Here is a 13870-nt window from a genome sequence, read left to right on the forward strand (position 1 = left end):
ATCTTATGGTGAACTTTAGATACTCTCTTTCCTGTTTCAGGGTCTCATTCTACACAAATTGAGCCTAAACTTCCATAATTCCACAATGATTAAGGCCTAGTCAGTAAAGGTAAACAACAGCAGTGGTTGAGCTGAATTTTATCCCTACCTTGCTATCATGCATTCATACTTATGTACTCACTTCTTTTCAGAGGACTGACTTGCTTTTATTGCAGTACATCTCTGCTTTTAATTACCCACAACAGTTTTTGTTCTGTTTTGTCATGTTTTCATACAATGATGCCAATGTGATATAAAAAAATCTCAGAATTGGAGAAATATGTATTACAAGGGTGGACCATTCAGTGGAAAAGGAATTGGCTCAAAGGTTGCACTCAGAGAGTTGTGGTCAATGGATCCATGTCCAGGTGGAGGCCACTGATGAGTGGTGTCCCTCAGGGGTCTGTTTTGGGACTGGTGCTGTTTAATATCTTTATCAGTGACATAGACAGTGGGATTTAGCGCACCCTCAGCAAGTTTGCTGACAACACCAAGCTGAGACGTGCAGTCAATACAACAGAAGGAAGGGATGCCATCCAAAGGGACCTGGACAAGCTTAAGAATTGGGTCCACGTGAACCTAATGAGGTTCAGTAAGTCTAAGTGCAGGGTGCTGCACCTTGGTCAGCGCAATCCCAGCCATGAGGACAGACTGGAAAAAGAACTCATTGAGAGCAGCCCTGCAGAGAAGGACTTGGGGGTTCTGATGGATGAAAAGCTTGACATAAGCCAGCAATGTGAGCTTGCAGCCCAGAAGGTCCAGAAGCTGTGGATGCCCCATCCCTGGAGGTGTTCAGGACCAGGTTGGATGAGGCCCTGGACATCCTGATCTAGTGGGTGGAATCCCTGCCCATGGCAGGGGGGTTAGAACTAGATGATCTTTAAGCTCCCTTCCAACCCAAGCTGTTCTATGATCCTATGATTCTATGACACCTATTGTAACCGCACATGTATTAATGAGAAAAGATTACGTTGCAAACATGAAAGGTGATATTTTGGAGCTATTATTGCAACTTCGTTATTTTTTGTTCTGATTTTTATATTTCATTTATATGGTCAAATATATAGATAGTTATATACACAGTTATTAATAGGAAGTAAATTGTATCATATTTTTATTTCATTTTTATTTAAAAAAACAAACATAATCTACTTCAATGTATCATTTGGAAGAAAACTGAAGAGCATGTTTAGCAACTTTAAAATAAATAAATGGAATAAAATTTCCTTTTGTGATGTAACAATGTCTCTAATAGTTTCCCCTCAATTATGAATGTCAAAATGCATATACAATATATTACTTCACGCTATTTTAACACACATACATGAAGCAAGAAACAAATCATATCAGTTGTCCTGTTCTCTAGATTACTCTCTAGAGTAATCACATGTACACACCCACATACGCACCCAATAAAATATATCAGACACTGCTTCCAAAAAGAGATTATATCCAGTTCCCATCACAGTCTGTGGGAATAAACTTGGAGTCCCTAATTCAAATCACTGTCACACAGTGATTTACTCCATAGGCTGTGCTCAGGGTAATGTATCACCCCGAAGTAGAAAGGATAAACTATGCTTTTACTGTTGCTTCAGCTCTTTGGCTTTTGCTGGCCAGCCACCAGGCAGGTAGTGGCAGGAAAACAGCAAGGGCACAGCTGCATTTCTGCCTGCCATTCAGGGTACAGAAGTCACCACTTTGGTCATAGCCCTTATTCACAGAGGCAGAGAGACATGCTTTCTATGTATCCACAGAGGGATCAGTGATTCCTACATGAAACCTGACAGAAACCATGCAAAGAAACAATCAGGAAGAGCGTATTAGACTGGGAGCCCTTCCAGCAAACAGTATGACCAGTGCCACGCATCATTTATTCTGGGCTGCGGTCACATCACTGTGTGTCCTCTTTGCTCAGTCTACCAATAGGCTGGTCACTCCAGACAATCGACATGCAGAGATCAGTTTGAAATTACCAACCATGTTGATTCTGCTTTACCTGCACATGTCTCTGTTTTGACACAAACTATTTTCTGCAGCACTCATATTTGAAAATACACTGTAAATGAATAGTGCAATGCTACTTAGCTTCTTCCCAGTATTCTTCCATTTTTTGCAACTGTTTATTTCTGACCTGCAGCCCATCTTAATGTATTTCAAGAACATTACCCTGTATCAAGCTTTTTGTTTCAAATTTTTGTAGCCCTGTCCTCTTTACAGGAAAAATACCAAGTGTATTTCTGATGTCTGAGTAAAGCTTCTTTGCTTCCTCTTTGTTTATTAAATAAATTTAACTAATAAAAATAAATAAAAGCATACCAGGTCTTCAGGACTTGTGTATCTTTCAGTTTTATACTACTTTTTATATTATAAAGTATTTTTAGTTTTTAAATCATTTCAAGCTAAGTTATCCTAAATGAAAGCCACATCTGTAACAAGTCCACTATTTACACTACTATAAGACTTTGTCTCTTCTCACCCCTCCAGTCAGAAAAAAAACAAAAACAAACAAAACAAAACAAACAAACAAACAAAAAAACACAAAAAAACACACAACTCCTCATATTTGTACTTCCTTTTCCAATTGTGGAATAGCCTCTTTATTACAGCTAAATAAAACTGAGAACTGCTGCTTGGTGGATAAGGGACAGAAGAAAGAAAGAATGAGTGGGATAGAGTTGTATGCTATTTGATATGTTGGGACATGCTAGAAGGATGGTTAAGTGACAGCATGAGGGTAGGACTGGGCTGGGAAAGTAAAGCTCTGGTAGGAAGCCACTGAGCATCTATTCAACAGTTAAAGGTGGAAGTTAAAGGCCTTTCGGAAAATGTGAGTGCCTTAAACTGAAGGCAGGCATTCACATATATATATTTTTTTCATCTAGTTTCTGATAATTGCAGTTAAAAATAGTAATAATGATAAATGGAGGTCAGCAGATTTTCAGAAAGGCTTTATACTGAAGTAAAAATAGCATGTTTAACACAGCAAGCTACCATTTGAATCAAAATAAATTTCAAATCCTCTCTTCTCAGCTAGTATCAGCAAAAAATAACTGCGGGCTATGGAAGTGGACAATGCACATCAAGTAAAGCAGATTAGGAGTTCTGAAAGACAGAAAAAAAAAAAAAGAAAAAAGGAAAAAAAGAAAGAAAGAAAACCCTCAGCTGTGTCATTAAAGTTACATTGTGCACATCAGCTGTCAAACTATCAAAATTCTTGTTTTGCTTCAGTTCACTGAAGTCACTGAAGACCACTGATCCTCAATACTGCTAATATATTGCTTAAAGCAGTCTGAAACCTGGGGTGAACTAACTAGTACCCAAGGCACTGATTTTGACTGTTCATGTTGGGGTTTACAAACCACAGTGTGGGTGTGACTTAGTCCGCACTACTCAGTCCAGGCCTTGCTCTCTATCTTTTACATGGGCACAGGTTGCTTCTGATGAAGTCTTTGGCCTTCAGGATCTAAAGCCTAATCTGAAGTCTACAGGAGGGCATAAAGGACACAGTGACAATATACTGAAGAATGTGGCACCAGCTATGTATGGAATTAGTAATATCATGAAAAAGACTGTGAATTAACTTCCTCCTCATATACTTGCGAGTTTCATTATACAATAAACTAGAATCATATGGTGGTGAACTAGGCCTACAAATAAACAACATCCATTTGTCAGATTATTGTAGTTCTCAAAAGACATATTTGAACATAATTTTAATTATAACCTTTGAATTTCCCTAAGGTCTCATACTATAATAGTAATTAATGTACTTGGCTCTTTTTAATGTTTTCCTTGCAAACATCTTCAAACATCATACAAGTATTAATGCCCTTAACCTCACAGAGCATTTAAGATATAGAAGTAACAGAGAAGAATCACTGAAGATAATTAACTGGGGAAAAAACAAACAGAGCTGAATTTGTAACCTATATTTCCTTACTCCCAAGTGAGTTATGTGATATTTAACTACAACAAGTGCCCTCCATAGTAAATTATACATTAAAATAACAAGTTGAATTAACAGGAATTTTCTGCTCTTTCTAGTAGAAAAGAGAGGAAATAATGAGATATGTTCTCCCCAGAAATAAACTATTTAATACAGCAGAATAACAGGAAAGAGCTCCATATTCAGAGAAATCTATGTAGAAAGCTCTTCAGTTACATGGTACTCCTGTAACTTAGAAGAAAATAAGCTGGGGAAAAGTATGTCAGTGAATGCTTCTAATTCTTTTAAGATGGTCCTTTTTAAGAAAAAAAATATATATATTATATATATATATATTTCTCTTTATGAGGCACGATTTATATGCAAAGTGAAATCAAAGTGCATGTGTAAAATATATAAAAATGTAATATAATCATGTTTTTTCAAAATCTATCATGGTTGACATTATGAAAATAAAAATGAGATGCAAAAGGTTTACTGAGATAATTATGAAAAAAGTAAAGAAAATCTTTGTTAATAGGAAACAATAAAGAAGTGTAATAAAATAAATGCTATGGCAGAGGAAAGGATTAAGCACTGGGAATTTTTGGAACAGCACTAATGAGGGACTGAACAAAAAGCCTGGGGAGAAAGCCAAGCAATAGTAGCTCTAAATGCTGTCTGAAGAGAAAGACAACCACAGGTAGGGATGACAAGCTAACTGTGGGAAGCCCAACCTGTAGATGGCATGTAAACCCAGAGGAAGGTTACATTGAAGTGTACATTGATAATCCTAATTCAGAAGCAGAAAATACCAGCTAGGGAGCATGACAGCTAATAGTTGCTCAAAGTGCTTCTGAGACAATAATTCATAGGAAAAGTTACTTAGCACTGAAGATACAGGATGGAATAAGGATCAAGAATGATTAGAGAATATCTAGACTACAACAGATGAACAGAGAAGCATCACTAAATAACAGAAATGATGTGGTGATAGGGAAAAAAAAAAAAAGCCTAAATAGCAGAAACCTCTGAAAGCTTGTCTAAAATAAATCAACAAAAAAAAAAATCCAGAGGAAAAGCTCTAGAGATTAAAACAGACTCATCGACACAGTTCTGAAAAGAAGCCTTTAGATGAGCAAGAAAAGAGACAAGTAAATAATACAATGGGCAGAATAGAAGATTTTGGTCAAAGCCAGAATATTCTGGGTCATAAACTTTGAGATTAAGGAAAGAAAAAAAGTAAAAGAGGAGAAAATATTTGGAAATCTGTACAAAGACTTCAGGAGAGCAAGATGTCTTCCAGGCTATTGACCTAAATGTGAGATCCCGAAGTTGGCCCATTTATCTCTGCCTTTACTATGATTAATGAGCAGTAGGAGAAAGATGAACAAGACAAGAAAGAACTTATGGGCCTTTGTCAAGACATTGTAATTGATAATAAAAATAGACCCATTCTCAGGTATCCATCAAGCTAATACTACAGCCTGAGGCAGAAATCACAACCGCTGTCTCTTGTCTGAAAGACTTGCATACAGCTATGTCACAGTTTGATACCTTGAATGGGGGGCAGAGGGAGCAGATACAGGCTTAGTAGTATTATAAGGTACTACTACCCCTTTGTACCTCATAATACAGGGTATTTAAGCATGTAGCAAGCCTTGCACTTCAAGGGATGCCACAGATTTCAATTATTTCAAGCTGATGCTTGCATATTTTGCTACTTGCGCACTTCTTTTGTGTAATTTGGTAAAGAAAGCAGGACATTAGGCAGTAACAGTTTTCATACATGAATTGGTAAAGAAATACTGCTGATTAAACATTTACCAGTTTACTCAGTAAGTAATTAACAGAGACATGAAATGAATGACTCATGCAATCTTGCTGAAAACTGTTAAAATGTGTGAGGAGGAACCCACTAGTTCTGAACACTAGCTACTAGCTACATTATATAGTATAGCTCTAAAAGCAACGAAGCATATGAATAATCTTACATGGTGTGATATGCTGCCATAGTTGTCTTCGTTCTGGTATTCATATGAATGCATATAGAGTTAATACGAACATCTCAGCATTGTGCTTGTGGTACTGGTGTGTCCAAATGTATGCACAACTCAGCAGCAAAACTGCAAAGTAGTTTACTATTTTTGACACTTCTTAGATAGGATTAAGCCAATCAATTTGAAACAGTCATAGTCTGTATTGGGACTGAGAGTTCAAGCACCACGTGGTAACAGAGGTCTTGAGAATCCAGTTCCAGAATAATGTACAAGAGGCCCCAAAGGCATAAATACAAGTTGCAAGTTACTAATCATATTACAGACTAGCCTGGATTTAGAGTGTAATGAAGAAAACAAAGAACAAATAACCACAATACATAAAACATCGCGTTTATGGTGAAAATATGGAGAAGATGACTAGAGGATATAAAAGAAAATGAGAACATCTACAAGAATTGGAACAAATGAACAAAACAAAAAAAGTTATCTCCCTAAATAAAAGGCATTACTTCTGATCAATGTCACAATCTATCTACAGCAGGTCCTCTTTCACCTTTGATTCTGAAAGAGACATGCTTTTTCATTTATTCACCACATTTTCATGTTACCACTAAGAAATTATATATATATATATATAAATCTTTCTAAACCAATCTATATAACTGATTTAAAAAAATAAACCAATTATATAATTGGTTTAAATAAATTAAAACTTTGAAGAACAAAGTTTGTGATTTTACGTACATGTTCGTTTAAGTGTATGTGCCTGCCTGGTGCTCAAGCCTTCCCACATGATGGCAGCAGGAGTGCAAGACGTTCTATAAATATATAGCTATGTTTTTAGTGGATAATTCTATATAGCACAATGCAGTGCTATGTTGACTATGCCAGACAATATTAGCACGGTACTTTTTACTGAACAATATACCTCCTATTTATTTGACCAGCCGAAAAACACAGTAATTTGGCTTTGTAATATCTCTTTCTGGTACGTATGCTTGAGACAATATTCATATCCTAAACTCTGCTTAATATTTTCAGACTTTTATAGAAAGATTATATGTTTTTATATGCTCACAAAAGTGAGTACCATAGCAGGAGACACATACAAAGCAACAGTACAATTCAATCCAAGACTGATGTTTCTCTCTGCGTTCCTTACATCAACAAGTCTGACAATCTCTTAGCCCACAGTCAACAATACCGGGTAAGTAATGGCAATACTGGAACTCAACAGAATTAATCTGGAGAGAGCAAACTACAGCAATCCAGGAATCCAAGATCTTCTTCCTAACCTCTTCTTCCTACCTTTTGATGTGGAGAAGTTATTTTGTCAATACAAAAATAATTTTGATGTTTCTTTTTCCATACATTTTTCATAAGTTTCTGTTCTAAAAGATGATTAAGTTCTACAATATATGAAAAAAAAAAAAAAGCTACTATTGCAAATTGCATGCTAATTCAGCTTTTCACAAATGTTCAGTGTTTCACAGATACAGAGTCATAGTGAAGAAAAAGCCTTGGAAGGCTCTGGGATGATATATATCTAGGAATGGCAGGGGTTTTCCTAATATAAAGTTCTAGCTAAGCATTCTGCCTTCTATCTACTCAATCCTTGTCAATACAATCAGCAATAAGGATAAGAATAATGTTCAAGGCTCATCCCTAGGAACTGAAAGTACAGTACAAACAGAAGCAAGATGAATTCAAAAAGCTGTTTAAGGTTCCTGAAGAGGCCATTCATGGATATGTTAAGGGAGGAACACTGAAAGTACAAGAGAATTTGTTCATATATTCAAAAACCGAATGCAAAGAGGAGAATCAAGAGTGTATCTACCTGCAGGCAGTGCATCAAAAGTACATGAGCAAACAAATAACTCTCCTCAGCCACGGAAAGAGTGAAAGACGAGACAGATTTCCATGTAGTATATTTATCAATCTTATTCTAATAATTCTTAAGGAGGAGGGTGATTCACCATTATATACTATTTATATTCCAAATGACTGTAAGTTAATGTTTTAAATATTCTAAGTAGAAATAATCTCATATCATAAAATCTGTTTCTGGATGAAATTCTAGTATTTGAACAAGCAAACCAAAAAGAAAGGTATTTATTCCATCAAGTAGAATTCCCATCATGACCGAATTTTCAGAGGATGGGGAAAATATCCATCAAATAATGTATTTTGAGCAGGCACTTATGCCTCAGTATAAAGCACTCACCCACTACTGACATTTCAGGAACACTAGCAGTGTAAATTTCTTCTGGAAACGTTGGTTCATTGTCATTAATGTCATGGATTTTGATGACGAACTCAGATTCGGGTTCCACTGGTCTCAGAGTTCTTCTGTTAATAGCTTGGGCACGCAAGGTGTAAAAGGCTTTTTCTTCCCTGTCAATTCTCCGAGTGGCATGAATGTCACCTGTTTTCTCATCAATTATAAAAAGAGTACCAGCCCCATCTCCAGATAAAATGTATTTGAGGGATCCATCTCCCTTATCCTGGTCAGAATGAAGCTGAAGTGAAAAACAAAGGAAGAAAAATAAAACATTTTATTTAGAAGTAATCAAAAGCTGTTTTTTTGTTTTGTTTTGTTTTGTTTTTTGTTATCATTATTATATATTAAATCATTTTGAATGCAGCAACCAAGTTTAGTCCCAACAAAACAAAGTAAATTTCAGTCACCACTGACTAGCAGTCATGGTGTTATACTGAGGCATTTGTTTCCTAACTTAGCTCCAAGAATCTTTTAATTTGACTGTTGTGGCAGATTTCAGTTTTGCAGCAACACCTGTTTTCTGCTAAGAAACCTTTGCACCACAGTTCTTAAAGAAGATTTTTATGTTAATATTGACCTTTTCCTTCCTTGAAGAGATCCTATTAAAAATTCACAACCTGCTGTGCTAATTGTAAATTCACTAAGCAGATAAAGAACATGGCAGGGTACATGACAATTAAGGAAAATTGAACAACTGGATACATGTCATACTGATTTTAAATTTTATATTTCATATTATTTGTATTTCTCCTAAACTAGAGAATATTTCATTTACAGTTATTATCATTTTCGTCCCATCAACTAATGTAAATAACCTAAAGAAAAGAATCAGATTTACTAAGCATTCAGTATTGATTTTATAACCATTATCTAAGTCATGTAAAGCATAGCTTCACCTATTAATAACTTGTACTAACTGATTTCAGTACATCTATAAAAACAACAACAAATCTATTACATTGCTTTGTTCTGTACATTAATGTAGTTGGCTTATTTGATCTTTTGGAGACACTTACTATAATTACTCTCATCACTTTGTTGCAAAGTTCCTTCCAATACCACTGATTTCACACCTAAGAGAAAGACTCTGGTATTCAGATTTGCTGTCACCATGAAATCTGTATTTTATTTTTGGGTTCAGCAGAAGGGTCATATCAAGTAGAAACTTTGATTAATTTTAAGAATATTTTGAATATTCCTGATTTTATAAACAAGAAGCTACCTGTGTAGATTAACTACCTGCTCATAAACCTATACTTCCATATAGAAATGATAAACATGATTAGTTTCGAGTTAAAGTCGCATGTGATGTAATCATTGTTGACAACAATTTAGTGAGTTTTATTTTGTAAATCCAGAAAAGCATTCATAAGTGCACATGTATTAGTACAAATATATGTATGCAGAAGAAACAGATAGCTCTAAAACTTTCTAATTTGTTTGCATTATTCCAATATATATTTTAGAACACAAAACTAAAACGCAAATATAAAGACTGTTTTTTAAAAATCAGACTCAAATATATCAGAATGTTCCAAGAAGTCTGACAGAACTAGTTCCTTTTGAAACATAGTTATTTGAATACACATTAACAACATCACTTAGAATTACACCTACATCATATTTAATCATGTGAAGGGTTTTTGTTAATTCAAGCTCATTAAAGTTTCATTTTCAGTTCATGAAAAACATCACACACTTAGCTCGATATAAATATCCCCACTGACATGCATCATGGAAATATTTCTCTTTTTTGGTGCCCTTATATTGCCTTCCATAGTATCTATTTTAAGTCATTACCAGGGGTAGAATATTATACTATTATGTTTTTGAATGTGGCTTTCCTTGCCTTTTGTACTGAAATAAAACACTATGGTGTGGTGGGTTAAGCTCAAATCAAACAGTAAACTTCCCTGCTGTGAAACATTTTCATACACAGAATGCTTCCCAGACTTGCAATATGGGCAACGGAGCTCGTGCAGGATCTTGGATTAAAACCTTAATGGCAGAAATTTAGAAAACTACCATCATTCTGAACTTTGATTTTCTATATAATGGTTTTCATATTTTCTTTCAATTCTGAAATAAACTTTGAGAAACACTGTGAATATTTTTCAGAGAATGACAAATTAAGCTTTGCTTACATCACATGTAAGCATTACATGTATATTTATTTTACAAAATGCATATTTTCATATTAGTTTCTTCATTTCATTCCACAGGAAATAAACAGGAGGCTCCATCAAACATTATGAGTAGGAAAGTGTAAGAAAAATCTTTAGCAAGTAAGTCCTGTTCTTTCTTTTCCTTCCATTTCTCTCACCAACTTCAAACTGAAGGTTTCAAGCCATTCTCAATCCCTCTTCTGGGAAATGAATTTTTATACTGAACGTTAATCCCTTGTGTTCTTTTCCATCAGTCCATTACAGTTGAGACTTTTCACCCTTTTAAGTCACATTTTTTTTAGGGACTAGACAGTCTTGCAGGCTGTAGCCCATTTTATAATGTCTTTTAGTGTAACTAGTTCTCAAAAGCCTACTAACTGTTTTCTTCTCCAGGGCTTCCTAGGATACCACTTTTTCTTGAAAAATGTTTTGCTACCAAGAGCTCACTGGTGGCCCATAACCACTAGATACAGTATTTTTAGTGCAGAGTGGTGAAGGACACTTACAGAAGACTGCTCTTCCTCAGATATCTGCACCAGAAATAAAAAATAAACGTCTACTTGAGTAAGAAAGATTGGGGCAAAATATTAACTAATTATTATTATTATTTATTTTTTTTTTAACGGGAGCATTAAAATATTCTCATATTCTTTCCAAACTCAGGTCTGATAATATAAACTCTTACAAACTCAAACTAAACGGTTATGTAATAGCAGATTGAGGCTAAAGTGCCTGTTCTCAGAAAATTCAGAAGCCAGTTAGCAGTCTCGCAACATATTTCTAACAAATTTTCTATCTCCAGAATAATAGCAAACTGTCCCAATGAACAGTATCTGGCCAAAGGTGACTCACAAGTCAATTGTGAATCACCTTTGAAAGGTGAAAATTGTTGGGGAAAGGGATATTTAGCAAAAGCATGCCAAGGACTTGTTTAATAATTTAGCAATCCAGATAACTCCTTTGTGGTGCCTGGGAATGTTGCCTTGCACTAGGCGCACAGACACAGTGTAGTGAACAGAATTAAACCTGAAGACAGATGAAAACCTCTCCACAACAAAAAGTGAAGCTTTTGAAAAACTATATTTAGATCTAATTAAGGGTGTAAGATCTTTTATGACATTATTTGACTAATATGCAAGGTAGCATAAATACTCAAGATTTTCTCTCACTTCTCCTGTTGCTATGTGTATGCCAAAAATTCTTACCAAGTTTATTTGGAAGTAAAAAATATTATTTATATGCCATTTAGAAAATCATTAATCTCTTCTCTCCCTCAAATTCAAACTTTATAGATTTTTAAAAATAGACTATATTAGCCAGAAGGCTACAAAAATTGCTGAACATATTTTGAAACATACACATACAGGCTTTTGGGGAGCTGATAGCTGCACTTCAGAAGGAATACTTCTTCATAAGGAATATCATCCTGCATCATTTAGAAGAATGCTTTAAGCTATATAACACTTTACATTTCCTAAAAATCGTTAATCATTCCACTTGGAACAGGTAATATATTTTCAGTTCTATGTATGCACATAACAGTTCACAGCTATCCTAGAACAACTTCAAATTCAAAAGGACATTTCAGATCATCTTGGGAGATAAGGAAAAAAAAAACAAACAAACAAACAAACAAAAAAACTTTGCTATGAACAAGTCTTCAGGAGATAATTAAAAAGGCAAAAATGCATATTCTATGTAAGCAAGGAAAGAGAATACTTCTCATTTCATTTTCTTAGTTCTTAATTCAATTCAGATGCTGTTAGATGAATCAACATGGCTACAGACAACCCTGTGTACTTGACAGCCTTGAAAACTGAATCTTTACCGAGCTCTGAAATGCATAAGCAGTGTGTTAATTTTCACTGCAAGGTTTTGCCAGTTTGTTCTAGTATTAAAAACAAAAACCAACCAAACAAAACAAAACAACAACAACAACAAAAAAAACACTTCTGTTAAGTATTTCTTGCCTACTTTTAGTAAAAAGTGTTTCCAACATTTATTTTGGCTAACGGGCATCTGTGTTTCATGTCAGCCCAGCTGAGAAATGGAGAGACATCTGTTTCATTTAGCAATTTTGTTGCACAAAATGATCAGCTGTGAAGATGTAGTTTTGTTTTCATATCTGTCACTGATATTTTGCAAACTCTTGTTTCAGTGAATTTCTTTTCAACAGAAATACTTCCATTTTCAGCTGTCAGCAGTATATATATTTTATATACATTTTTCCTCACCGTGCAGAAAATCAGAATACCTGTAGGTTTAAATGTATATAGCCCTGTTTCATCACAGAGTAATTGCAATTACTATGAAACACAATTTTGCATATTTGGTCACCTATTTAAACTGTTAAACAGGCTTTTAAGTTGAGAAGGATTTCATAAAAATCAAAAAGAAAGGTATTGCTAAGGAGAAGATAATAATTAGAGTGGGAAGGGTGACAAAGTAGAATGTTCTGTGAATACTTTAAAAAGAAATTGTTACCAATCCAAGACACAGAGAAAAATAAATTTAAAGATGGAAAATTTTAAGCTTCAATTAAAATAAAAACATTGTTAATTCAGATATGCTTCATTGTTCTTTAAGGTATATGCAGCCATAAATACAGTTAGTTAATGAAAAGATTCCAGAATCAAATTTAGCTCAATATATTTTTAGATATGTAAAGATCCTTCAGAAGACTTTAGGTGAACAACATAATAATTCTCCTCTAAAAATGACTTGAAAATTACAGTGTGGGAATTCTATCTTAATTGTCTTCCAATGATGCAAATCAAAGTTGCCAATTCCAAGAGTGATTTATTTTTTTCTCCTCTGAATGCTAGCCAAGTCTGAAATCTTGTAACTGAATATAAATTTTGTGAACATTTTTCTAATATCATACAAAGTGTTAACCCTGTTTTCATCTGAAAACCCAGAAGCTGCTACTGTGAAAACAGAGAGCAGTTCAGGTTCACCAGAGCCATTTTACCATATAAACAACTTCTGGAACTTGAAATGACTTACGACAGCCAGATAAAGGCTTCAATATTGTAACATCTATTTGTATTTGAAATTCAGATTCAGAAGTCCCTCTATGAATTTTCAGTGATTGGTATTCAGACAACTAAAGACCTGAATATGACTGTACTAACAAACCAGTCTTTAGTTTGAATTCTTACTGTAGGAATTAATACAGTTCAAATAATTTCTCTATGTGGTTTTAATACACTATTATATATAGAAGACTTTCCAAAACAGTTTGTACTTTTTTTGAAGTCTTCATGAAATGACAGACTGCTCTGTTATCACCTTGCTAAACACATTTTTACTCCGCTACATTAAAATAATGTCCTTTTTATTTTTATAATCTAGAAAACATTTTTCCTACTTCCTTCCGCAAAAATGTTTGTCAACATTTCATTTAATCCAAGTATCACAATAACAATGAGAACTTGGTTTGCTCCTGAATTAATTG

General features: G+C 34.6%; 1 protein-coding gene across 3 annotated transcripts in view; it reads right to left on the reverse strand.

Moving 5' to 3' along the window:
• CDH10 (cadherin 10) overlaps positions 1-13870 on the reverse strand; it is a 98870-nt gene that overhangs the window by 29087 nt on the left and 55913 nt on the right. For all 3 annotated transcript variants that reach the window (XM_048048410.2, XM_013179341.3, XM_048048409.2), the window contains exon 3: positions 8192-8486. In XM_048048410.2, coding sequence (XP_047904367.2) covers positions 8192-8486 — 295 coding nt within the window. The remainder of the gene's footprint in view (positions 1-8191; positions 8487-13870) is intronic.

This window comes from Anser cygnoides, chromosome 2 (assembly GCF_040182565.1).
Source record: "Anser cygnoides isolate HZ-2024a breed goose chromosome 2, Taihu_goose_T2T_genome, whole genome shotgun sequence".
Lineage (NCBI taxonomy): Eukaryota > Metazoa > Chordata > Aves > Anseriformes > Anatidae > Anser > Anser cygnoides.